Source organism: Apodemus sylvaticus, chromosome 10, assembly GCF_947179515.1.
Source record: "Apodemus sylvaticus chromosome 10, mApoSyl1.1, whole genome shotgun sequence".
NCBI classification, from domain to species: domain Eukaryota; kingdom Metazoa; phylum Chordata; class Mammalia; order Rodentia; family Muridae; genus Apodemus; species Apodemus sylvaticus.
Window position 1 is genome coordinate 34,622,677 of NC_067481.1, and position 27,570 is coordinate 34,650,246.

General features: G+C 45.7%; 3 protein-coding genes across 4 annotated transcripts in view; 1 reads left to right on the forward strand and 2 right to left on the reverse strand.

The window, feature by feature from the left end:
- Dgke (diacylglycerol kinase epsilon) overlaps nt 1-27,570 on the forward strand; it is a 248,326-nt gene that overhangs the window by 70,648 nt on the left and 150,108 nt on the right. The window lies entirely within an intron of this gene.
- Nucleotides 4,211-21,344, reverse strand: Coil (coilin). The gene is made up of 7 exons (XM_052194263.1): nt 21,054-21,344; nt 13,069-14,167; nt 12,852-12,938; nt 12,583-12,630; nt 10,427-10,496; nt 7,132-7,220; nt 4,211-5,154 (listed from the first exon to the last, which is right to left on the reverse strand). The coding sequence occupies exons 1-7, from the start codon at nt 21,305-21,307 to the stop codon at nt 5,080-5,082; spliced, it is 1,722 nt and encodes a 573-aa protein (XP_052050223.1). The 5' UTR covers nt 21,308-21,344; the 3' UTR covers nt 4,211-5,079.
- LOC127693423 (elongin-B-like) lies at nt 25,247-25,930 on the reverse strand. The gene is made up of 2 exons (XM_052194269.1): nt 25,610-25,930; nt 25,247-25,285 (listed from the first exon to the last, which is right to left on the reverse strand). The coding sequence occupies exons 1-2, from the start codon at nt 25,928-25,930 to the stop codon at nt 25,247-25,249; spliced, it is 360 nt and encodes a 119-aa protein (XP_052050229.1).

The following is a 27,570-nucleotide window of genomic DNA, read 5'->3' on the forward strand; positions in this document are numbered from 1 at the left end:
GCCCCAAAACATTTCAGAACAATCACCTACTGTCTCCAGATTTTGAAAAAGAGACTCTGGTTATATAGTCCAGGCTGGCCTCAAATTCTTCTGCCTTCCACGAACGTTATTCCTAACCATAAAATAAATGTAAAGAAGTCTAATAAGCTTCTTTTTTTTATTCCCAAACTACGATCCTGTTTTGATGAGAACCTCTTGTTGGTTTAATCAGTTTAACGAGGGGCTTTTCTGCCTTACCTGGTTAGCATCCCCACTGTACCAATGGAAAGGTATTAGCATTTTATAAATTGCTGGATTTGATTTGCTGATTTTTTTAAAATTTATTTTAAAGATTTGTTTGTTTATTTTATGTATACGAGTACACTGTAGCTGTCTTCAGACACACTAGAAGAGGGCATCGGTGAAGGGGGCTTAAGCAAAACCCCTGGTGTTTCTCATCCGTGTCATAGCACCAAATGAAGGGGCTTAAAAAGAGAGGATTGGGGATTAAGGGAGTGTGGCACGGCAGTGTGGGGGAAGGGGGTGCCCAGGCAGGCCCTTGTCCAGGCACCTCTTCCCCCTGAGGGACCACAGGCACACAGGCATGGTATAGAATAGAGTTTATTCGGGGTAGAGGATGGGAGTTACAGAGGCAGAGAGAGAGAGAGAGAGAGAGAGAGAGAGAGAGAGAGAGAGAGAGAGAGAGAGAGAGAGGGAGGGAGTAGAGAAGTGGAGGCTGGCCATGACCATGTGGAGAGGGGGGAGGAGAGGAGAGCCCAAGGGGCAGAGAGGTGAGAGTGGGATGGAAGACTGCGGAAGAGAGAGGGGGGAGGGGCAAGTAGCCCCTTTTATAGTGGGCCAGGTCTATGGGGCGGGGCATACCTGGCTATTGACAGGTAGGTGTGGGGTGGAGCTTAGACAGAATACCAACAATCGGATCCCATTAGAGAAGGTTGTGAGCCACCATGTGGTTGCTGGGAAGTGAACTCAGGACCTCTGGGAGAGCAGTCAGTGCTCTTAACCACTGAACCAGCTCTCCAGCCTCTCTTAAATGTTTAAAATTAAATTGTGTGTGTGTGTGTGTGTCCATGTAAAGGTCCGAGGATAACTTGAGGGTGACGGTTCTTTTTCCATGTGGATTCCGTAGATAGAACTCAGGCTGTCAGTCAGCCTTGGCTGCAGTCACCTTTACCTGACGAGACATCCTTGAAAATTGCCTCCTTTTTCTTCCTTCCCCCTTTTTATTTCCTTTTTCTCCTCCCTCCCTCCCTCCTCCCTCTCCCCCCCCCCCCCCGTGTCTCTCTCTCTCTCTCTCTCTCTCTCTCTCTCTCTCTCTCTCTCTCTCAGCTTTTTCAAGAGAGAGATTCTCTGTGTAGCCCTAGCTGTCCTGGAACTCACTTTGTAGACCAGGCTGGCCTTGAACTCAGAAATCTGCCTGCCTCTGCCTCCCAACTGCTGGGATTAAAGGTCCTTTTTCCCCTTTTAAACAGGGTCTCCTGTAGCTTAAAAAGACTTCACTATGTAGCTAAGCATATCTGATCTCCCCCTCCTCCACCTCCAAAGTATTCATTATAGGCCTGTGCCACCACACTTAATTTCTGTAGTGTTGGGGATCAAACCTAGGGTTTTGTCTTAAGCAAGCATGAGATTGAATTATAACTGGTCCAGAACTGTTCATGGTTTTTACGTGTTAGCTGGCATCTCATGATGATGATGAATACCAGATGACAGACTAACTGGAAAGGGTGAACCCTAACTGTTTTGGGTGTGCTACTTTATGACAAATTGGTCCCCTTCCTTCGAATCTGTGGTGCAGAAGCACATAGTAGCTGGCATGCCAAGCAGAGCAAAACCTCTCCACTCCTCAGGAAGCCTGTCAGTTGGGGTGCCCTCCCTCAGTAACACTCAGGCCTTCAAAGGGGTCCACCTCTTAACAGCGCCACCGTGTGGACACAAAGCTTTAACACACGGGTGCTGGAAGCTAAGTGTTGGAGGAACACAAGCTTACTGCGGTCCTGAGACAGTGGTCTGTAAACTAAGATATCTATGTCAAGTGACCTTCGTCAAGGGAACTGAGGATGTCCTTCACTCTGAAAGAGCTGTGCTTCTTCACAGCCTGATGAAGGTTTCTTCTTCTGGAATTTTTACCAAGATAAAACATTGAACTGTTAATTCGATTTCTTTTTAACATTTTTTGTTTGTTTAGAATGATGTTATGCCTACTGATTGTTCTGCCGGCATGTATCTGTACCTGTGTACGACTGGGGCCTGTGGAGATCAGAAGAGGGCACTGGAGGCCATGGGACTCAAGTCACAGATGCCTTCGACAGTTGTACCTTTGAGCCCTCTCTCCAGCCCCGTGAATCCAAGCTCAGCTGAGGTAACAACATTCAGAATTTGGAGCTGTGAGTTGGCTCCATGGTTAAGAGCACTTGTTGTTCTTGCAGAGAACGTGGAATTCAATTCTCAGCACCCAAAGGGCAGCTCAGTTGTCTGTTACTCTGGTCTCTAAGATATATGGTGCCCTCTTCTGGCCTCTGTGGGCAGCACACATGCACACGATGCACAGACATACATGCAGACAAAACATCTATACACATTAAAAAAGATCAGATTTTTAATTTGTTCTTATGTCCCTTTTGTTATGTTTTTCAGTGAATTTGTCCATTTCCTTTTTGGTTTTTTGTTGTTTTGTTTTTTTGAGACAGGGTTTCTCTGTGTAACCCTGGCTGTCCTGGAACTCACTCTGTAAAACAGGCTGGCCTAGAACTCAGAAATCCACCTGCCTCTGCCTCCCAAGTGCCCAAGTGCTGGGATTAAAGGCGTGCGCCACCACCTGACTATCCATTTCTTTATATTAATGAACATTTTACCATGTGGCTGCAATTGTCATGCTGGTATTTTTCCTAGTTTATTTGAAAAATAATTCATTTATCATAAAGTGACTGTGTGTGCATAAAGAGACCAGAAGTTTCCACTGTCCTTTTTCTTTTTTCTTTCTTTCTTTCTTTTTTTTGGTGTTTGTTTTTTGGTTTTTTTGGATTTGGTTTTTTTCAAGACAGGGTTTCTCTGTGGAGCCCTGGCTGTCCTGGAACTCACTCTGTAGACCAGGCTGGCCTCGAACTCAGAAATCCACCTGCCTCTGCCTCCCAGAGTGCTGGGATTACAGGCGTGCGCCACCACCGTCCGGCTTTTTATTTTCAACCAGGTATGATGGCTTACATCTTTAATCCCAGCACTCAGGAGGCAGAGGCTGAGGCCGAGGTAAGCAGATCTCCGTGAGCTTGAGGCCAGTTTGGTCTACACAGCCAGGCCAGCCGGGGCTCCTTAATTAGATGCTGTATCAAAAGTAAGTTTTATTTTTTTAAAGAATTTATTAATTTAAATGATGCGTATGTCTGTGGAGGGGGGCAGGGGGAAGATGTGCTTATGAGGCAGGTGCCCCAGGCATCAGACAGAGGTGCTGGGACTTGTCCTCTGTGAAAGCAGAATGTGTTCTTAACCACTGAGCCCATTCCAGGCCTTCATAAAGAAATACACAGACACGTCACAGGGGAGGGAACCCAGTCAACACATGGCTGTGTATATATATAAATAAAGTAAAAGTCCCATAAAACAAAATTTTAACTCATTAGACATGATACACGTATTTTTCTAAACGCTTGCATTTTTCAGAGAGCTGCTTATGAACCCTAAAGAGGTTTTTATTATCTTTCTGTGCACTCTGTTTATCAGCATATAGAGAAGACCAATTCATAAACCGATACCGGAAAACACGCCCTGAGGCAAGCACCTCTGGGCTGCGTCAATCCTGACTATCTACCGCAAGCTGTATTCCAAGTCCAGGGACAGCGTGCTACACAGAACCCCACTGCTGAGGCCCCACCGAGGGCTGAGCTGCATCCTGGAGTGGCAACGCTACAAATCGGCACACACACACTTTGACACACGCTTCCTCTTATACAGGTTAAAATTAGCCAACATCTTCAGTGATCTGAGGAACTCAGCCTAACTAAATTTTGTGACACTTGGCTCAAACCAAAAAAAAAAAAAGTAAAAAAATAATAATAATAATAATAATAATTAATGTCTCACTATGTAGCTCAGGCTTACCTTGAATTCATAAATCTCCTGTGTTTGCCTCCCAGGTGCAAAGCAAGCCTCCCTGTTATGAAAATGATTATAAACCAAGATTACTATTTGCAGAAAAAAACATAACTCCAAGTGGGCATTGAATTTGATGACTTTATTTAAAAATTTGCAAGGTTGAAGGAGGGATCTGAGTTTTCGTTTAAAGAAAGCAATTTTCACAGTTTATATTCAGCCTTTAGCTTCATGGTGAATAACAACAGAAAAGGAAATTTCTGTTTAAGATCCTCCCTTCAACATGAGAAGCCAAGTTCCTGGCATTGTGTGGCAAGGTCACTTGCCCCAGCCTGGTCTGCGGCTCACGGCCAGCCTTGTGGCAGTGGGCGGCCAGCTCTCTTCCAGACAATACAACAAGGATGTCTCCCCACTGCCGTCCACCCAGGGTCCTAGGAGCCCTGCGTTTTATAGCTGGAGAATGTGAGAGGACTCTTCAACTCATCACCTCCGACAAATCCGACTCTACTAACTCTCCAGGAAAGCAGGTATAAAACGTGGAAGGCGCGAGATGCTCCGTGCTTAACAGAACAGCTCACATGTTAAAAATTAAGTCATGAAACATGCCTTAGTATTTTACAATGTGACTTAAAGAAACAAAGCAAGACGCATAGCACAGTCTTACGTGAGGTACTGTGAATGCCTACGGACGATTGCGACTGGTAGTCAAACAGCTGTGAAGGAGCCAAGCGCACTGCCGAATCGGGTGGGCACCCAGTTTTTCAAGTGGGTTACTGAATTTAGCCTGAAGGAAATAAGGGCCTACAAACTAACAACTTCGTTACTCTAAATGATGAGGTAGATTTTTTTTTTCCTAATATGGTAAAGTGAAGATAACAGAAAGTCTAAACAGCATGTAGTCTTCTTTTTTTTAAATCTTCAGGCTATAACCACGGTCACAAAAAAATGCAATTATAGAATTCGAGGTGGCGAGGTCAGAGGTTATGTGCAGACACATTATTTACTTGAGATGCTATTTGAAGAGTCAATAATCAGTCTTGGATCGATCAACTCTTTCCAGAGCACGGTGATCTAAGGAAAAATACAAAACACCAATTTAATTTGTCTCATGTTAGTTAAGTAAGTTTCTGTGAAGAATGGTTAGATAATGAAAATACATTCAAAGCTAAGAAAATTGAGTTTAATCACTTGAAATGCAGGAGCTTTTACGTTAAACATATTTCTCTCTTTTTTTAAAAGACTGATTTATTTATTTGTTTATTTCATGTTGAGTACACTGTCACTGTCTTGAGACACACCAGAAGAGGACATCTGGTCCCATTACAGATGGTTGTGAGCCACCATGTGGTTGCTGGGAATTGAACTCAGGACCTCTGGAAGAACAGGAGTGCCCTTAACTGCTGAGCCATCTCTCCAGCCCATGTTAAACATATTTCAACCTTTGATTTAGAGCAGAGTCTGGAGCGGTGAAAGGAAGATTCCAGGGTGTCAGAAAGATTTGCCTTATAGATGGTAGGCTCTGGGAGCTAAGGCGGGGCCTAGATGCCAGCACAAAGTGGCTGTGACCTTCCTCTGCCACCTGGTAGTTCTTACCCTAATCTGCCTGTAACAGAACTACCACACAGTGTACCAACAGAGACAGATGACCTAGCACTCTGCAAAGGTGAATGATGACAGCCACCTAGTGTCGAAAAGGGGGAACTACAGGTTTTCAGCTTGCATTTTTTTCCTACATATTCTTTAAAGTGTTTAAATATTGCAATCATAGAAACACAGGAAATGAGGCCAAACCATCTGATGCTGCCACAAACCCTAGGAACTTGTTTCTAGGAAAAAAAAAAACCCTAAAAGTATCTTATACCTTAAAAAACACAGGCAAGTGCAGGGAATTAGTGCAAGCCTTTAATCCCAGCACTTGGGAGGCAGAGGCAGGAGGATCCCTGTGAGTTCCAGGCCAGCCTGGTCTACAAGATGAGTCTGGGACAGCCAGGGCTCTGAAACCCTGTCTCTAAACAAACAAATAAAAACATGGGCAAGCACAAAGCCTGGTTGAGAGTTCAAACAAAATGTGAATTTTCAGCACTGAAATGTAATAGCAAATAAACACAATGTTTCAAATGCAAGCACAATGGAGCTGCCCGGAAGTCACCACTAGCACAGGGAACCCTGGGCTTCCCAGGAGGTGAGTGCTGACAAGATGGCTCCTCAGGAAAGGTGCCCGCTGCGGAGCCAGACCACCCAAGTCCAATCCCCGGGGCCCACAAGGTGTAAGAAGAGAGTAGACACCTGGAAGTTGTCTTCTGACCTGCACGCACATGCAGCCATACATACATCCATGGCCACAGGCACACAAATAAATCTAATTTCAAAACTAAAATAAAGTGGAACATCAGAGGGCAGAATTGCCATGTTATGTCATTCTTTTTTTTTTTTTTTTGGTTTTTTTGAGACAGAGTTTCTCTGTGTAGGCCTGGCTGGCCTCAAACTCAGAAATCCACCTGCCTCTGCCTCCCAGAGTGCTGTGATTACAGGCGTGCGCCACCACCGCCCGGCAGTTATGTCATTCTTTATGCCATCTTTGCTACTCCAGGCCAGGCCTGGGGAACCTGAGGGGCAGTAACAACCTGTAAGGCACAGGGTGGAGGCTTCTCAGCTCACATTTCTTCTGGATCTGGTCTGGCCTCCAGGCTAAGCTCAAGCTATAGCGATGGCTCTCGGAGTATCTGGCACTATCAAGTCTGACAGAAGCCAATCCCCTATGGAAACCTACATGCCTAGGATTTTAAAGCAGTGCTGTGCTTTTTAACAAGAACACTGTGTCTGTGCATGTCAGGTGGGCTCTGGGAAGCCCACGATGGTACCTTACTTTGAAACTTGGCACTTGTCAGCTATTCCAAAGGAAGATAAACGCCCCCAGAGCCTTCCCTGATCCTCTAGGATTTTAACACAAGCCGTTCAGGAAGTTGCAATGTCAGCTTCTGTGTCCCCCCCCCCCCCCAATCCCCCCCATCCTGTATCAATCAAAAGTGTTAGGAATAGCATGCTCACCCTTTTCTCCTGCGTCACGGCGTATTCCACCACCTCGGTTCCGTTCTCATTGTGATAGACCAAATCAAACTTCCCAGGTTCTTTCAATGCTGAAACCAGAGGGTAAAGACTATAAGCCACTTCTCCATGGTTAAAATGTTCTTCATGGGGATTTCAAACCACTGGGAGACGGCTGTGTAAGCTGGGGACATATAAGAAAGGGTACACAGCTGCTGTAAAAGACATGGCCACCTGGGCATTTCTCGGAGGTGAGATTGCCTCACAGAACGAAACAGGCTTGATAAACACACTGCGTACGCCCACAGAAAATGTGTGACCACACGTGTTCCCGAGGGAAGGGACAGAATGCTGCTGTCATCAAAAATCGTGGTATGCCTAAACTCAGAAACAGGAGCAGGCTTCAGCCTTGTACATTGATTTGGGATCAGAAAAATGTTGATACATGCTGAAATCATTGAAACAATTCGTAACTGATGGGCAAAATTATGAGCGTCTGAAAAACTTTCTAAAAATATTCACCCAAACACTGAAAATCTTGCCAGGGATGCAGCTCTGCTGGTGGACTGTTCCCCTAGCATGCAGCCAGCCCTGGGTTCAGCCCTCTGCACCCCATAAAACTAGGCCTGGCTATGGTCCTCTCCTCTGTAATTCTAGCACTCAGGAGGAGAATCAGGTCAAGGTCGTCACTGGCTACACCACAAGGTCCACACAGGGACCTATGAGACTCTAGCTCAAAACAAACAAACAAACAAAACAGGAGGAGGAGCAGCGAGGGCACTCAGCAAGCAGAGGTGCTTGGAGCGTAAGCCCGAGGACCCGGGTTTGAATCCCAGTACCCACATGGTGGAAGAAAAGAACCAACTCTCGCAGGTTGCCCTCCCTCCACATGCCTAAACATACACATACACATATACATACATACATACACACATACATACATTATATTAAAAAAACCTGGGAGGGCACATAAGTTAGGGGTGGAAGAGGGGTAAAAATTATGTGAATACTCATGAAATTCTCCCAAAAAAAAAAAAAAAAAAAAAAAAAGGAAATTAAAGCAAACACAACAGGGACCTAACCACCAAACAAAGAGTACACCTGGAGGGAGGGAGCCATGGCTCCAGCCGCATGTGCAGCAAAGGATGGCCTTGTGGGACATCAGCGAGAGGAGAGGCCCTTGGTCCTGTGAAGGCTCGATGCCCCGTGTAGGGGAATGCCAGGGCGGGGAGGGAGGAGTGGGTGGGTTGGTGAGCAGGAGGAGGGGGAGGGGAGAGGGGGTTTTCTGGAGAGGAACCGAGGAAAGGGGATAACGTTTGAAATGTAAATAAAGAAAATATCTAATAAAAACAAAAACAAACGAAAAACAAAAAACCCTAACATTTTAATAAGTTTTAATGTAAAAAAAACAGGGCTGGAGAGATGGCTCAGTGGTTAAGAGCACCGACTGCTCTTCCAAACGTCCTGAGTTCAAATCCCAGCAACCACATGGTGGCTCACAACCATCCATTAATGAGATCTGACTCCCTCTTCTGGAGTGTCTGAAGACAGCTACAGTGTACTTACATATAATAAATAAATAAATAAATAAATAAATAAATAAATAAATAAATCTAAAAAAAAAGACAAAAAAAAAAAAAAACCCAAAACAAAACAGCAACAGCATATAGTGTATTTGGATCTAGAAGAGCAGACACTGAAAAAACAAAGTGTTTCCTCTCTTCGTTCTGAGGGATTGACCTGCCCTGCCCCGCCTCCCGCAGCTTTCCTACTTCCTTCCTGAGCCTGTGGGCGGCCCTACTCCTTCAGGGCTGGGATGCTCTGGGCTGCTGACACGGTGCAACAGCTCAGAGAAGTTTCCTTTTTCACTTGGCAGTCATTTTATTTTGGTTTGAGCCCTAGCTGGCTCAAACTGGGAACTCTCCTGCCTCAGCATCAGAGTGCTGTAACTTGAGCCACTTTGGAAAGCTTTTGGCTGGTGTCATCCTGCTGGTCACAGCCCACTCCATTCACTAACTTCAGGAGGCTCGCAGGCCCAGCACCACCATTCCCACTGCGGACCAAGCCACACACAAGCCCACTCACTTCCACCACCATCCCTTTCTGTTTCTATGCATGCCCCAGTTTAGTTCCTCAGCATGATGTTTTGAGACACAGATTCTTATTGGGCCGGTCGGGCTGGCTGGTCCCAGGACTCTACCTGTCCCCACTTGACTAGCACTGGGAGTCCAGGCACCCACCATCATGCCAGGTTTTTGTCTAACATGGGTTCTGAGGGCAAGCTCGGGTCCTCATGCTAGGCAAACCTTTTACCATCTGAGCTTCCTCCAAGAACTCCATCATCTACTTACCCTGCTTCCTGGTTAGGTACCCATGCTATAAACAGTAAAAGCCCACGTTCCAGGCTATCAGAATCAATAGGTATAGCTAACCAGGGATAGAGAGGAAAGAGCCATTTTCGATAATATGCCACCCTCTAGCACATTCCAGACCCTGGGTCAGCCAAATCCCCAACATCACAAAAATTTAAGTAAAATGTATAAACCTATACATATAAAATACAATGTCTGAAATATGTGTATATTTAAAACACAAAAGTATGTTCATTTGCCAACTTTCTGAGTGGATCTTATTCACTGAAATGATGGAGATACACACACACACACACACACACACACACACACACCATTTCCCTATTATTTCTAACTTTCCTTTTTGCTTTGCTTTGTTTTGTTTTTTGAGACATGGTTTTATATAGCCTAGGCAGACCTCCAACTTTCTTTGTAACCTCTAACTTTGTGACTGTAACTTTGAGGATGGCCTTGAACTCCTAACCTTCCTGTCTCAGCCTCCTGGGCAGTGGGATACAGGAATGTTCCACCAATTTCAGGCCACGCTGGAGCTGGAGCTGAGCCCCTTTGGAAGTGCTAGGCAAGGCAAGCACGCTGTCTCTAGCCTTCTCACCATACTTTATAGCTTTATAAAGCACCTCACCTGATAGCTCAGGCTGCCCTTAAGCGTGTGGTCCTCTGACCTCTTCCACCCCTCAAGTGCCTGGGATCAGAGGCAGAGTGAGCAGCCAACCCTACGTCTCCATCCGAGGAGAGGGTACAGAGGCTCCTGAGGCTGCAGTGTGCTGGCAGTGGAGAGCAGATGGCACCTCGTCCCAGGTCAGTGGACGCGGGACGAGCACTCCTCTAGGAGGAAAGGCTGTGCAGACGCTACTGTGGCTATGGCGTCTCCTACCCACACAGGAGATGGATAGGATACGCCCCACATTCACTCCTAAAAGACTCACCTGGTAAGGAGGAGAGGACTTCTATATCCACTTGCTGGGTCTCTGGGTCATGGCTTAATATTTTTCCTTCCTTCCAAAAATAAAAGACCATGTCAAAAATCTCTCTGTGTAATATACTAAAGGTCACTAAGTAAGTAGACTTTAAAATGGCCACTTTTATGTAATATAAACTTATCTCCATAAATCATCATGTATGGGAAGAATAAAAACAACAGACTTATAAGCACTTTACCTGAATGAGTATACAGAAAAAAATTGTTAGAGGTAAAATAGGCACACATTAGTCGTCATGACTGGCAGATACATATAGCACTTGACAAATGGTAAAAATTATTGTAGGTCCCCAGAACTCATGGGGTGTGGGGAGGGAAGCAGACTAAAGCCAGGTGTTCAAGTGAGGAGCACGGTACAGCTTTCACTGGGAGAGCCGCACATACACAGTGGTGCTTCCAAGCTAGCACTGCTGGGGCCACTCCAGATCCCAGGTCCCCAGTGTTCAGATGCGTGAAGATGCACCGAATCTGGGTGTGATGGTGCCTGCCAGCAATCCGAGCACTCCGGAGGCAAAGGCAAAGGGGACATGAGTTCAAGGCTAGTTTGGACCACACAGTTAAAACACTGCCCCTCAAAACTATAAAGTCAGGGGGAGGAACTGGAGAGATAGCTCAAGGGTTAAGAGCACTGTCTGCTCTTCCAAAGGACCTGGGCCGGGCAGTGGTGGCGCACGCCTGTAATCCCAGCACTCTGGGAGGCAGAGGCAGGTGGGTTTCTAAGTTCGAGGCCAGCCTGGTCTACAGAGTGAGTTCCAGGACAGCCAGGGCTACACAGAGAAACCCTGTCTCAAAAAAAAAAAAAAAAAAAAAAAAAAAAAATCCAAAAAAAACCCCCAAAAAAACCCAAAGGACCTGGGTTCAATTCCCAGCACTCACAACTGCCTATGACCCCCAGCTCTAGGAGATCTGACACCCTCACATATATACATGTAGGCAAAATACCAATGTACATAAAATAAAACTTAATAAAACATAACAAAAAGTCACAAAGAGGACCCACCGTCCTGTGCATATGGTCCACAATGGGAAGACAAACGGGCAGCTGTGGGGCCATATACTGAAGTCAACCGATGAGATCTTTTTCGCTTTTGTACTTCAAGACAAAGTTTCTCCGAGTAAAAGCCCTGGCTGACCAGAAACTCCTTTTGCAGACCCGGCTGTCCTCAGACTCGCAGAGCTCCATCTGCTTCTGCCTCCCTCCTGGGTGCTGGGATCATCAAGGTGCATGCCACCTCACCTAGCTTCCAATCAGTTCCTTTTTTTATGTACGTATGTACGTATGCATGCATGCATGCATGTATGTGTTAGTGTGTGCACATGCATGCCGGTGCCTGAGACCAGAAGAGGGTGCTGGATCCCCTGAAGCTGGAGTTAGGGACGGTTTTTGAGCTACTTGACATGGATGCTGCTAAGAAGCAAACTCCCGTTCTCTCTAAGAGCAGCAAGCAAGCAGTCCTTAAAGCAGAGGCATCTCTCCAGGCCGCACTCAGCAGCCACCCTGACCCTCTGGGCGCAGACAAGAGGTGCTTTATTTTCTCACTTGTTTTGCCTTTGCATAGCTGCGTATTTATTCTTGGGACAGGCCCAGACTTTGATCCCCAGAAGCACAACAGTCCCCTGTACCCTACATGGAGTTCCTCATTCTGAATCGGTTTTCTCCTTGGGTATCAGCAACGTTAAGACTGCGAGACTTCATGGGAAATGTCCACAGGACTCTCACCTTTACTTTATGACATTATTTACCAACAGTGTTTATCTACAGTATCCATGCAAGTATTAAAGTATTATTTAAAAACCTCAGTACTTCATTTATTTAAAAGCTTCTGAGAAGGAATCTGTGTTAACCCAGCTGGCTTCATATCCTAACTCTCCCGCCTCAGACTCCTGATGCTGGGATCACAGTTGGGTGCTGCTGTGCTGGACAAGTTTCTAATATGCTGAATTTAATCTTTTTTAATTTAATTTTTTTTTAAAGAGACAGAGGCTCATTATATTGTCCAGGCTTGCTGTGAATGGTTTCCTGCCTCCAAGTCCTGGGTGACTTGGACAACAGGTGCACCCCATCACCAGCTGACTGCATTGTTTTCATAGAAACAGCCTTACCTTGTAGTCAGAGACATCAGGAGAGTAGTCAGATGTGAGTTCCAAGAGCTAAAACAGAAGAAAAATCCTTCAATCTCCTAGGCCTCCCCCTTTCTTACCCCAAGAACTCGGACCGTGCAGAGGGGCCCATTCCCGCCCATCCGAGGCCCCACCATGACTCCTGACAACTGCAGACAGTTTCTGTAAACATTACTTAATAAGATTCGCTAAGGAAGCTGGGGGAGGGGGAATCTTGTTTCTGCTATGGTCAGTGCTGTTTTAACAGATACCTTAAATGCAATCTTTTCTCCGACTTGAGGGGCGGCTGCCAACAGTGGTAATAGACTATAGTCCTTCTTGGGGGGCTCTACTGGATTCTGGAAAACAGACATGTGCCTTCATTACCGGTGAGGAAATGAGAGCCCACACCACGCCACGCCACGCCACAGGGCCAGGAGAAGCAGGGGGAAAGGAGGATGGCAAGCCACAAGCATTACCCGTGCTCACCTGGATCACCGTGGACGAGTTTGTCAGAATATCATTTAACTGCTTCTGCTTCTGACTCTCAGAGCTTCTATTTAAGATACAGGAGACAGTTTGCCCTCGCCCTCGGCCTCGGCCGCGGACACCCCGGCCCCTCAGTCCCTTCCCAAACAGGAAGTCCTCTCCTCGCCCCCACCCCCTTCCCAAACTGGTGGGGACAGGCACACTGGGAGGACCGGGAGCTTGTCTGCCTCTGTTTGAGTCAGAAGGCTTCCATCCCATAAGACCCGGGGTCTCCAACGACAGCCCTGGACCAGAGCACCCTTGGCCGGCAAAGAGGCCAGTTGTCTTTAAGAAGTCGGATGTGCCCTCCAGCATGTTCTTGGACACCAGGAACTGGTCTTCTGACTCTGAACTGGAGTCTGAACTGGATGATGAGGTTCTGGAGGCCTTGCCCTTGCCGGAGCCAAAGGTGAAGCCAGGCTTTGAGGCCTGTCTGCAGGAGGCTGCAGTTTTTGTAGCAGGTGCATCTTTCAACAGCTCAGCTGACAGTTTCTCTGAAAAGGTGACCCCCTGCATCGTGATACTGCAGTGGCCATCGCTGACAGACTCTGGACAGGACTCAGACTCTGACAGGTAGCTTGAGCTCACTTTTGGCCCAGTGCTGCTTCTCCTCCGGGCTTTAGCAAGGCTGCTTTTGGGGGAGGCCCTGGGGAAGCTGCAGTTCTGGGGGGCCCCCTCTTTAGGCGTCTGTTGTTTGGGCGACTTGGAGGTCCTGGTCTGCTTCTTCTGTTCGCATTTCTCCTTTCTTTTTGAAGACTTCTTTTTGGTCTCATCCTCGTCCTCCTCGGCTGGGCTGCCTGACACTTTGCTCTTTTTCTTACTCTTCGTCTGCCCCATCTCATCCGGGAAGAGTTTGCTTTCCAGGTCTGAGGCCTTCTCATTATGGCTGCTGTCCTCCTGCCTCTTCCAGTGCTTCTTTGAATACTTGTATCCCTGGTCCGTTTCCTCGTCTTCCGTCAACTTATGAGCCCGTTTCTTCACTTTCCTACATGGGAAATTAGAGTCGCCACCATTGCTTACTGCCAGATTCTCAGGGAGTCCTTGGTCTTCTAACTTAACCCTGTTGGAAGATGAGAGAAGGGTCAACGGGCAACTGGCAAGCACAGGCCTGGCGTGCACTCACACATGGCCACTGTGACTGCGGACTGTCACCGAGCTAAGGATGACAGACTCCACAAAATCACCCACACAGCAGCTTCCTTTCATGTGGCTGGTTTGTTTTATCTTTGTTGTTTTGAGACAGGGTCTCGCTATGTCACCTTAAGTGACCGGGAACTCACTATGGAGACCAGGCTGACCTCCGACTCACAGAGATCCAAGGTCCCTTCTTCCTGAGTGCTGGGGTTTAGAGGTGTGTGTCATTATGCCTGGCTCACTGAGGGTAGTTTTATTAACTTAAAGTATACCGGGCCCCATGTGTTTTTCTCTAACTTATACATTAACAACAAACTAGGTTATCTTTCATTTCTGAGATCCCAAAATACAATTCAAACGGTAGCTTGCTAAGACCCACAGCTGACAACTAACAGGAACGATAGTCTCACCTTGGTTTGTCTAACTTCAAAACTCACATTCTTTTTTTTTTTTACAATACAAATTTTTAAAAATTTATTGAGAATTTCATACATACAAAATTTATTTCAATCACATAAACACCAGCTTCCCTCTTCTCTCAGATGCCCCAACTCCATGCCCTTTTTTCATAACTCACAATCTTAGTACATGTGTGTTAGCCATCCTAAAGGGTGAACATATTAACCACCCGGTGTTGTGATAGGATGAGTAAAGAAATCAACTGAATCTGAGTATTAAGTCAGGAAGACGCGCTGCACATACACATAGTGGGCTGGATATCACTCAGCTGTAGAGGTATATGAGCTCTGTTAGCACGGAGGCAGCTGGAGAACAGCATGCTATAGGGAGACAAAGGCCACACATGCTCATTTACATGAAGACTTGAAATAAAGGATCACAAAGAGGTAGAAAATAGATAGTAGTGATCAAATGTAAGGAGACTGTGGAGGAAGGTAACACACTTTGTACCCTCGGATACAAAGACTAAACTCTAATGTTCCTCTGTAGTATAGGACAGCAGTGGTGGACAATAATTAACTGTCCTCGAAGAGTTACCCAAGAGGCTTTTCTCTTTCTTTCTTCCTTTCTTTTTCCTTCCTTCCTTCCTTTTTTTATTTGTATTTTTATTTTTGGAATACACTGGTAGCTTTAGCTGGCTTGAATTCAGACATCTACCTGTCTCTGCTACCCAGGTGCCAGGATTAAAGGTGAGTCGAGAAAGAGCCGTTGCCACACTGACCCCAGAATCTGTGTGACAAGTTCCACAGACTGAGGGATTAGACTTCAAAAGAAGGAGGTCTCCTGGAACTGGTTGTGGAACTCTCCGCCAGAGAAAACAATTGAGCTGTAGTTCTCACGGCAATTTTTCTTTTTTGCTCTCATTCTTTCCTTTTCTTACCTACAGGTTCCTGGGAGCCTAGACCATGTTCTTAAGCAAGAATAATGGGGACGAAACCACCCCTTGAGACGGGTCACTAACATGACCTTATCTCCAGGGAAACCAACGCTTTACTTTTTCTTTCTTTCTTTTTCTTTTTTTTTTTTTTTTTTTTGGTTTTTTTTGAGACAGGGTTTCTCTGTGTAGCCCTGGCTGTCCTGGAACTCACTCTGACCAGGCTGGCCTTGAACTCAGAAATCTGCCTGTTTCTGCCTCCCAAGTGCTGGGATTACAGGCGTGCGCCACCATGCCCAGCTTTTACTTTTCAAATCGTTTACAAAATTATTATGATAAAAACTTTCCCAACAATAAAATTTCATATGGCTGCACGTGTGTCATCAGTAGTGAATTTTGGAATATGGTAAAGAAAGCCTTAATTAGAAAGAATTTAAATACTTTAAATTTATGCTTTGAAGATTTATAAAAAAAAATCAGGTATTAAATGTTAAGCAATAATTAATCATAGGGGCTGGAAAGTTAGCTCAGCAGTTAAGAGCACTGATCATAAAGATTTATTAACCTGTTCCTGGGAATATGCCACTAGCCTTGAATGATCGCCCTGTTGAATATATTCTTTTAGAATTGTTATATTTTTGTTTTTGTTTTTTTGGATTTGGTTTTTTCGAGACAGGGTTTCTCTGTGTAGCCATGGCTGTCCTGAAACTCACTCTGTAGACCAGGCTGGCCTCGAACTCAGAAATCCACCTGCCTCTGCCTCCCAGAGTGCTGGGATTACAGGCGTGTGCCACCACTGCCTGGCCATATTGTTTTATTTTTGATGGTGACGTTACCTGTTTTGCTTGTGATTCACTGAACACATAGTTTCAGAGTTGTAATGCTTAGGTGATTTCTGTGCTTTACTGTGCCAAGTGACTCTTGTTGGTATTCACAATTGTTTCGCTGGATATGGTTTGTAAGAGATGTGTCATGTTTGGTTTAATGTATAAAATCCCCTGCTTGAGAGCTGCAAAATACACTCAGATTCAGACTGCCTCTGCATTTGTTTCTGTTTGTCACTGCCAAATCTTTACCCACCTGGACTTCGAGAACCCTCATCCCAAGGACCCCCATACCTGGCTGGGGTGGTCCATCCGTGGCAGGCTTTCAATGTCCCCCAAATAAAAAACAGTAGGAGGAGACAGATATACCAGCCAATCAATTCTGATCTGGTCACCATGTATATATGTATGTATGTATGTATGTATGTATGTGTGTTTATGTATGTATGTGTTCATGTATGTATGTGTGTATATATATTTATCCTGAAATGACACACTGTACCCTACAAATATGTATAATATCTATCTGCTAATTAAAGCACTTAAAATAATAAAATAAAATGTTTTCCTATTCCTCTTTGGGCTCTGAATTGTTACAGCCACCCATAAGATCCATGATAGTTTGTGACAGTTACATTTATGTCCGCCAGGCAAGACTACTGGTGCTCGGTTCAGATACTGTGTCTATGGCTTGTCTAAGGTGTTTCAGATGAGATTCCCACTGATGTCTAAAAACTGACTAAAGGGCAGTTTGATTTTGAGAACCTTTTCTGCTCCAGGTAGCTGTGCCTCTACTTTCCATAACTCTTGTTTTATTTGTTTTTGTTTTTTTTCCGTGTAGTCCTGGCTGTCCTGGACTCACTCTGTAAACTAGGTTGACCTTAAGATCAGAAATTCACCTGCCTCTGCCTCCCAAGTGTCCTGGGATTAAAGGTGTGCGCCCACCGCTGCCTGATGCCTCTACTTCTCTCTCAGCTCTAAAGAGGGGTGGGGGTGTGTGTGTGTGTGTGTGTGTGTGTTTCCTCTGGAAACAGAAGAGACTGTTGGATCCCCTAGAACTGAATATAAAGGCGGTTATGAGTGTGTGGGTACTGGGAACCAAACTCAATTCCCCTACAGAGCAGGCAGAGCTCTGGACTGCTGAGCCCTTTTCCCAGCCCCTTTCCTCACTCAGTATGTGCCACTGGCCGCGGTCCACTGTCCCTGCTCCTTGATCCTTGTTATGATGAGATGGTGAGCTTAGCGCTGACTCGGGAAACTGCTACCATGCTCATCTGGTGGCAGGTCTACTAAAACTACAATGACAACAGGAAGACTCAAGTGGTTCCTGTACCAGGATGAAACACAAACATGTTCCATCACCACCCCCAAGGCTCAGGGGACATCTGAGAAGAAAGGGGAGGAAATAATACAAGAGTAGACATAGCCACTGCACGCATGGACTCATGGGAGAGGCTATCTGCAAACGAGCTACACAGAACTGGGCCTCTCAACAGTTCACTGGGATATGAGAAGGGTCTATGAGAGGCCCCTACCCCTCCCTGAGACACTATTAAAAATAAACAGGACTAAGAAAAGTCCATTGCTTCCTTCAGTGCCTCAATCACTAGAGTGCTTGCTGGGTAAGCATGAGAACCTAGCTTTGGAGCCTGAGTGTGCTGATGTCTGTGATCTTAGCACTGGGAGAGCTGAGACAGACAGCCACAGACAGACCTCTGGAGCTCACTAGCCAGGCCAGTCTAACCTAGCTCCAGGCTCAGTGAGAGACCCTGTCTCCGAAAACTAATGTGACTGAGAAAGGCACTAGGCAGCCACCTCTGGCTGCCACACATAACTTTACACACATGCCTGCACACCCAATGCTACGAGCACACACACATTTAAGTTGTAGACATGCATACATACAATGAATCTGTCAGGGGAAGACAATTATAAGGAGGAAGAAACAAACAAATTAAAAAAAAAAAACCCTTTCACACTTAACTGCTGTTTTTTTTAATTCTAAAATAGTTTTTGAGATTTTATTTATTTTTCTTTGCACAGCTGTTTTGACAGCATGTATGTATACTATGTGTGTACAGTACCCACGATGACTAGAAGAGGGCACCAGATCCCCCTGGGACTACAGTGAGCTCTCAGGAAGGACCTAAACCCTGAACCAGGGTCCACGAAAAGTGCAGTGTTTTAACCACTGAGCCATCACATCATCCGTCACATGTAGTTTTCTCCTATGGGCTACACCATTTACCCCCAGGACTAGCTGCAACCCACCTCTCTATCTCCCTGGACTGAGAGGCATCTAGCTAAGAAAGCACTCATTCACTTACTGACTTTCTCAGGCCCATAGAGGTAACTTCTCTCCAAGTGCAATTGTACTTGAGGCATTTAGGAGAAACTTCCCTGTTGTCTGCTGCAATTACTGCTTAGTAACAGCTTTCACGGTTATTTTTTTTTTTTACGTCATTAGCACCATTACAAGAGTGTAATTCTTGGGTGATTCATTAATTTAAGTATTAACTATAGCCAGCAGCAAGTTATTAAGTCATTAGTCAGGGAACCATTCAGGAAGTAAACTTAGCAGGTGGGGACACAGCCCTTTCTCTAGTTTAAATAGCCTTTAAAATGCCCTGAGAATGAGCTTTCCGTCAGTAAGAAGGGAAAAGAGCCTTGGCTGCCTGGAGACAGACGCAGGCAGACCTCTGTAGCTCAAGGCCAGCCTTGTCTACACTGACAGAACTTGCCTCAAAAAGGAAAGGGGGAGAGAGAAAGGGGAGGAGATAGAAGAGGAGGGGAAAGGGAAGGGGAGGAGAGTTTTGAAATTTGGACTATTTCAAGTTGTCACCTGAAGCAGAGTGACTAATAAATCATAGTATTCCTGATTTAAGGATTACTGATGCGCCAGGCAGTGGTGGCGCACACCTTTAATCCCAGCACTGGAGAGGCAGAGGCAGGCGGATTTCTGAGTTCCAGGACAGCCTGGTCTATAGAGTGAGTTCCAGGACAGCCAGAGCTACACAGAGAAACAAAAAAAACAAACAAAAAAAAGGATTCCTGATGTTAGGATATGGTCATCATTTCTAATTAATTTTCCCCACATTTTGAAGAAATCTTGCAAATGTGGCACTTTCTACAGAAAACAATACTAAGCAAAGGCAAGCAAGAAATAGGCTACTTTATAATTCCAAATTTAATTCACTACAGCTGAAGCTCAGAGGTGTGCATTGGGTTGGGGTGTGCATCTGGTTGGGGGGCATAGACTAAATCAGCCAAGTACGAATGCCAACTGGAATGACCAATCGCCTCGGCCTGCTATCTAATACAACTAAGCCATGTGCCAACTAGTCACTCCCTCATACTCACTTCAGCGTCAACTTTTACATTCTCCTGCTTGTTGTTCTGAGACAGGGTTTCTCTACCTAGCCCGCATGGTCTCACAATGTGTAGACAAGGCTGGCTTCAAATTTAGAGAGCTGCCTGCCTCTGCCCTCTGCCTCCTGAGAGTTAGGATTAAAGGTGTATGCTACCATGTCTGGTGTATTCCCCCCCACCCCCTTCCCCCTTCCCCTGTGTGTGTGTGTGTGTGTGTGTATGTGTGTCTGTCTGTCTGTCTGTCTCCCTCATTTGTTCATTTTTTGTTTTTCTAGACAGGGTTTCTCTGTATAGCCCTGGCTGTCTTGGAACTCACTCTGCAAAACAGAGGGACCTGGAACTCAACAGAACCACTTACCTCTGCCTCCTGACTACTGAGAGTAAAGGTGTGTGTACCACCACTGCACTGTTTAAAAAAAAAACAAAACACAAAAAGCAGGGTCTCACACATGCCAGGATGAACTATGTATCCAAGGATACTTTGAACTCCTGATCCTCCTGTCTGTCTTCACCTCCTCAGTGCTGGGAGTCCTGGTTAGCTATCTGGGAATCAAATCTTGGGCTTTGAGATAGACAAGCACTGAGGCTAGAGAGATCGCTCGCTCAGTGGTTAAGAGCACTGACTTCTCTTCTGAAGGTCCTGAGTTCAAATCCTAGCAACCACATGGTGGTTCACAACCATCCGTAACAAGATCTGACACCCTCTTCTGGTGTGTCTGAAGACAGCTACAGTGTACTATGTATAATAAATGAATAAATCTTTTCTTTTTAAAAACAGAGATAGGCAAGCAGTCTCTGTGTGACAAATGAAATGCATTCTAATACCAATTCGAAGGGACCCAATGACACCTGAATGAGACACAGAATGACATCCACCAGAAGTGGACATCGCCAAGGCGCTAAGGTGGGACGCTGCATACATTACTAAGAAAACATTTCTGTCTTCCTGTCTGCTTTGGTCTCCTACCCCTGGCACCAAGTGCAGCCCAGAGAAGTCGGGCCTGTGGCATATCTGCGCCATGCACACAGCACACAGAGCCTGGCTGAATGAGCACTGATTGGCCCTGCTCTTGAGCACGGAGTTGCTCAAGTCTAGTGCCCGTGGAATGAGAAGCGCCCCGAGGAAGGATGCTCCATCCCTGGCTGGACCATTCAGGATCTCTCGCACGTGCCTTTCTGCAGTTAGCCCGCCCTCGGGGGTCCTTGATCGTGCGATCCAGCAAGCGCGCCCCCCGACCCCTGCGCGCGCCCCGAGCCCCCCGCCCACCCCGCGCGCTCCCGCGCACCTGAGGCAGTCGTTGTCTCTCACTAGGCGCGCGCTCTCGGCAGGGGGCAGCAGCCCCCCTTCCAGATAGAGGCCCAGGAGCGCCCCGGAACTGAAGCCGAAGCGCTGGCGGATGAGACTGATGAGATCCGTGACAACTCGGCATCTGTTCAGGTCAACCAGAAGCCAGAAGACCGTGCAGTGTGGAGTGGCCGGCGGCGGGTAGTCAAATTGAAGCCGTAGCCTAACCGTCTCGGAGGCTGCCATCTTGCTCATGCTCAACGGAAGCCGAGAGGTTCCACAAGGCTTCGGGGAGGCGTGCTCGGGCGGCCCGCCCCCGGCAGCAGCTAGCGTGCGCCGCCTAGGGGCGCAAGTAGGTCTGCAGGTTCCCATCGCTAGCTCCCCATTCTTTCTCAGAACTGATGATAAAGGCTGAATATATGCAAGCGACTGTCAGGATACCTTCTACGATATCGGTTCCTGTTATTAAATAGAAACAAACCAAAAATCTGTAAAATTAGTAAGCAGCAAGTCTGACCCAAAACCCTGTAATAGAAGTTTTACTTTTCTACCCAAAAAGTCAGGAAAGCACCAAAATCCACATGTGGTGTGTGTGTGAGCAGAAAATGAGAGGTTCGTGCTGCAAGAGGTAAAGTTCTCATAAGACTTTAAAACAAACACACAGGTCCTTTAGACCTCAGGGGGTTCAGTGTGCGCTGTGTCCCTGACCAGATCAAGTGCTTTTCTTATCTTGAGGCAGAACAATATCCTGAAAGTGTTGAAGCCACAAGCAGAGAATCAGAAAGCTAAATAAATACAAAGCTTAAAAATAAAATAAAATAAAATAAAATAAAATAAAATAAAAGCAAGGCTTGTTCTTTGAAAGCAATCAGGAAGTTTGAGGTGGGAATATAGCACAGTCATTTCCTAGCATGCACTGGATTCCAGCCTTACCACAAAGATATAAATTAGGAGAATTTTTAAAAATTTAGTGTTTAGAGATGTTAACTCCCCCCAAGGTCACTAGAGGATTGAATGGTAGGAACTCAGCAGTCAGTAAATACACTGGAAAAAAGTTCTCCTTCGATTCTAATCCTGTAGGTCTTTGGAATTAAATCACTGCTACTTTCTTCTGATGTTAGGGTCAAAGACTTGTATCACCTGTTAGGAAGATGCCATTCCCCTCAGCTATGCTCCAGCCCTACATCACCATTACAGTTGTTTGTGGTGCACAGCTAATCAAAATAGCATATAGAATGGCATCCATTAGTGACACGATAATTAAACCTAGAAATGGACACAGATTTATCTATTAAAAAACTAGACAAGCCCTTGTGTGGGGATATTTAATCCAGGTATACATAATTTTACCTCACTAAATAATATTCCATATTAGTCTGGGAGGATTTTGTTTGTATTTATAGATATACAGGTCTGAGAAATTGCTCAGATGCGTAGATAATATGGAAGGATTTATGTTTTTGACTATCAGGAATTCCTTACACTCCAATTTAAGTGCTAAAATTAAAGGTTTATTTTAAGTATCTTAGGGGGATACAGAGATGGCTCAGGAGTTAAGAGCCCTGGGTTCTCTTCCAGGCGACGAAGATTCGATTTCCAGCACACACATGGCAGCTCACAACTGTCTGTAACTCCAGGTCTGAGGATCCAACATCCTCACATAGATTCATTTGCAGGCAAAAAACACTAATTCGCGTAGAATAAAAATAAACAAATGTAGAAGTATTTTTAGCATCCTAGAAAGCAAAAGCACAGGTTCTCCTTTCCTCATGTTGAAAACAAAGAACTTTGGGCCTGGAGAGATGGCTGCAGGGTTGATGGTTGCTGCTGAGCTGGATGACCTAGGTATATCCATGGCACTAACACGGTAGGAGAAAAACCAATGCCAGAAAGCTGGCCTCCGACTTCCACGTGTGTCATAGCATGCACATCCCCCCAAACAAACAAACAACAGCAAAAACCAAATGCAATTAAAATTACTTTTCTCTCTAAAAAGTTTTTAATAATTTTTCTTTCTTTTGTCAAGACATGGTATCTATGTGTAGCCCTGGTGCCCTAGAACTCTTGGAGACCAGCTTGGTTTGGAACTCATTGATCTGCTGGCCTCTGCCTCCAGAGTGCTGGGAGCTAAAGGCATGCGCCACCATTACTGGATGATGGGTTTGTTTATATTTTATGTGTATGAGAGTTCTGCCTTCATGGACATCTGTGTGCCACATGCACACCGTGCCTGAGGGATGAGAACAGAGCATCAGAGGCCAGGCCCTGGAAAAAAGAGACACAAGCTGGGAGTTGAGTTGAATACTGAACAGATCCTCCAGAAAGGCAGCCAGAGCTCTTATCTCCCAAATCATATCTCCAGCTCCATTACTTTTTTTAAAAAGATTTTTATTTATTTTATATATGTGAGTACACTGACAGTTTTCAAACACACCAGAACACGGTATCAGAACCCATGGCATATGGCTGTGAGCCACCATGCGGTTGCTGGGAATTGAACTCAAGACCTCAGGAAGAGCAGGCAGTGCTCCTGACTGCTCAGCCATCTCTCCAGCCCTTCAGCTCCCCCGCCCCACTTTTGTTTCTTTGGAAACAGTATTTCACTGTGTAGTCCAGGATTGCCTTGAACTGCTAAGATCCACTTGCCTCTGTCTCCCTATTGATGGGATTGAAAGCAAACACTATTGGAGCCATAAATTATTTGCAGCCTACTTTTAATAAGGATTCAACCTTTCCTCTAGTCCAGCACCCAGCAGAGCTGGTAGAAGACAAAGGTTGTTAGGATAAGGGGAAAGTGGATCTGTTCCTTGGGTGTGAGCTTGATCTTAGACAGCAGTTCTGTCCCAGAGCAAACACAACATACCACTCAGTAGCTGCAAAACAGTCTCTAGGCAGGCAAATACCACACACAAACTTACAACTAATATACCAGCCCTTTCCCCAGGCAGATACCAGGCAGGAACCTGCAGGTTTAGCTCATCCTGAAAGAACTGCAAGGTTAACCAACCAACCAGAGGCGATGCTGTGTTAAGTTGAAGGAGCTGCAGGAACCTCATGAGCACTTTTTAAAAAAAAAATTTTTTTTTATATGAGTACACTGTAGTTGTCTTTAGACACACACCAGAAGAGTGCATCAGATCCTATTACAGATGGTTGTGAGCCAGCATATGGTTGCTGGGAATTGAACACAGGACCTCTGGAAAAGAAGTCTGTGTGGCTCACAACCATCTATAGTGCGATCTGACTGAAGACAGTGTACTCATATAAATAATAAATCTTAAAAAAAAACAAAACAAGAGCAGAGCCACTTCCTACCAGTCTCTGTACCTGTACCTGCACACAAAACCGGGACACCCAGTGGAGAGGACACCAAAGGCGCTCAGTTCCTTAGCACAGCACCAGTTCTTCTCCATGCTAATGAGGTATCCAAATGGTCTTAGTCATTGACCTTCCCTTCCTGGGTATTCTTGCTCCCTTCCCCCAAGAGATATATAATCCCCAACTCACTCCAATAAAGTATGTGCCCAAACCCGTCCATCTGCTTCCCCCCAAAAAGCAGTATGAACAAGCAATGACTGTGAGCTGCCCCAGTAAAGATGGCCTCAGGGAAGGCCTGTCACCTAAGGGACATCCACAAGGCTTTTCTCCCACCTTCTCTCACTGGCTCCCAATCACACCTGACCCTGCTCTCCTCACCCCGTGCCCCCTCCCTGCCTTCCTCTCCCGGTGGTACACCAGCAGTGCCTACGGACCCAGAGGACACTCAGAACCACACCATTCATCCCAAACTCTGCTGTTGGCCTTCCAGTCCTGCCTGTAGCAGGCCCTGACACCACGCTAAAGGGAAACATCCCCTCTGGACTCCCTGTCCTGGCCTTATTCTGCCTCCTCAGGACTGCTATGCTGGTGGCCAGCTGAGAGGCAGAATGCAACAGGACATCAGAGCAGTATTTGAGGTTTTTGGGTTTTATTTAAAAAGACAGCCAAGCCGGGCGGTGGTGGCACAAGCCTGTAATCCCAGCACTCTGGAAGGCAGAGGCAGGCGGATTTGCCTGGTCTACAGAGTGAGTTCCAGGACAGCCACGGCTATACCGAGAAACCCTGTCTTGAAAAAAACCAATAATAATAATAAAATAAAGACAGCCAAATACTTTTTAGGGGAAAATGGGTCTCTAGAAGGTGGGCCTGGGGTCCTCACTGCACATCTTGTTCCTTAGCATTGTTTCCAGAATCCTTCATCACCTCTGGAAACTCTGGAGGACAAAAATAGGGGTGGATATGCAGGTCTTCAAAGGCATCTTCTGCTCTCAAGGCCAGGCCCACTGTGACTGGGGACTGTGGCATTGCTACCTGGCTAGTGAGGCCACATTCACGCAGAGTTTTCGTCTCATCCAGGAGCTGGTTGTCCAAGAACAGCAGCTGCTCCTCAGGAGGTCTCTTCAGGATGCCCTCAACTATGAGTTTGAGCTCCAACACCTTGCTGGATTCCTTGGCCTCAGTGAAGATTGTGGTCTTCTTGTGCCGGATCACCAGAAACACATCAATCCCTGTGGTTGCTTCTGGCTTGATGTAGCCCTCTGGAAGCTCTGGAGGACAAGAATAGGGGTGGATATCCAGGTCTTCAAAGGCATCTTCTGCTCTTAAGGCCAGGCCCACTGTGGCTGGGGCCTGTGGCGTTGCTACCTGGCTAGTGAGGCCACATTCACTCAGAGTTTTTGTCTCATCCAGGAGCTGGTTATCGATGAACAGCAGCTGCTCCTCAGGAGGCCTCTTCAGGATGCCCTCAACTATGAGCTTGAGCTCCAACACCTTGCTGGACTCCTTGGCCTCAGTGAAGATGGTGGTCTTCTTGTGCCGGATCATGAGAAACACATCCATCCCTGTAGCTGCTTCTGGCTTGATGCACCCGACCTGAGGAGTGTCAACAACAGGCATTAGATCTTTTAATCGCTCTGGGGCTGAGTTTCTCACACCATGAAAGCTAATGATTGAATTCACTTTGATATCAGGGTCTGTGGGAGGCCCCTTAGGCCTTGCTAATCTGAATCCCCTAGTCTAATGCTGGCCTTTGCTACACATTATGCATACTGCAGAAGGCTGATGCCTTCTGGATTATTTCTAGAAATAAACAAAACAGATTCAGGGAATACCTCATCTATAATCCCCTTTCAAATGTCCTTGTTTACCACAGTTAACACATCTGACAGTTTGATTTTTAAGACTTTTAGCATCATAAATGTGAGATCCAGTCTCTCTAATCTATAACTCTATTGGTGCTGATGGTGCCTTTACAGGTCTAACCACCCTTTTGCCTTCTGAACCAGCATTTTCAAAATCCAAGCATTCAATTAAGTTTTCTGACAGCTGAATCTGATAGGATTCTGTTTACAGCTGGAGTCAATCTTTGCAAAAAATCAGGGAAAGCTGCTCATGGCCCTTGTTTAGTTTTAGTAAATGACTCAGACCTCTTTGGTTCTTCAACCTCATCTCAAGCATTTAAAGCTGCTAAATGACAGAACATCAAAGTATGATCATCACATTCAAGCTGCCTTTGTAACTCAGCCTTGGGACCTTCCCATAGCAAGCAATCTTGGGAAATACCAATACCTCTAGCCTGATTCTGTTGTTCCGCCTGCCTCTGCCTCCCAAGTGCTGGGATTACAGGCATGTGCCACCATGCCCGGCTTTCCTAGGTCTTTCTAAGGCTTGTGTAAATTTTTGGTCTATGTCCAAGTGTTTTTCTTATTCTCTTAAGTCTAATTTTCCTGCTATGGTTTGTATCTTATCAATCCAGTGTTTGTGAGCAGATACAGAATGTCATTATGTATATTAAGAAATAAGTATAAAATACCAAAATGATAATAATCATAACCTGTTAATAGCCAACTGGAGTTGAGTTATTTAGCATTTCATTTTCTGCTTCCATTTTCAGCCATCTCCAGTAGCACTCTGCAGGGTCCTAAAGCCTTTTTTTTTTTTTTTTTTTTTGGTTCTTCCCTTCCTTAACTTTCCCCTTCAGGACCTCCCAGGTGACTTACCAAATCTAATGGCTTCTCAAGTTACCCTCAGCATGAGTGATCTCTCAGTGTCTCTGGGGCCTTGACGCAAGTTGGAGAGCCAATGTTATTTTAAAACCAAATTTCCAGCCGTTAGATTTTACCAATGAAGACTCAGGCTAGGAGAGAAAGTCTACTCTCTCAGACAGGCAGAAAAAGCACCCACATGACCTTCCAACTCCACTCAAGTCCCAGAAGGAAAATGCTCCCTCTGCATTCCCCTTGCTGACTTAAATAACCTTCAACTCAAAGACCCTCCCATCTGTTCTCTTCGGTTCACTCCCTGTCAGCAGGTTGTTTGCTCCACCTCTTGACCTTGGGTTGACTTTATTTTTTTTTTAGCTCTTGAATTAAAGGTGTGTGCTAAATCTGAGCCACAAAGGCAAAAGGGTTTGTTGTAAAGATTTATTTTTTTCAGTTTATATGAGTACACTGTAGTTGTCTTCACATACACACTAGAAG

What these genes read in the sequence shown, in the direction of transcription:
- LOC127693423 (XM_052194269.1), bottom strand. Translation starts at nt 25,930, where the DNA reads ATGGATGTGTTTCTCATGATCCGGCACAAGAAGACCACCATCTTCACT. An exon ending in AGGGCTACATCAAGCCAGAA is followed by an intron (nt 25,286 to 25,609) that starts GCAACCACAGGG and finishes GAGGTGATGAAG; the next exon opens with GATTCTGGAAACAATGCTAA.
- Coil (XM_052194263.1), bottom strand. Translation starts at nt 21,307, where the DNA reads ATGAGCAAGATGGCAGCCTCCGAGACGGTTAGGCTACGGCTTCAATTT. An exon ending in AGTCCTCTCCTCCTTACCAG is followed by an intron (nt 7,221 to 10,426) that starts GTGAGTCTTTTA and finishes CTCTGGTTTCAG; the next exon opens with CATTGAAAGAACCTGGGAAG. An exon ending in CCGTGACGCAGGAGAAAAGG is followed by an intron (nt 5,155 to 7,131) that starts GTGAGCATGCTA and finishes ATTTTTCCTTAG; the next exon opens with ATCACCGTGCTCTGGAAAGA.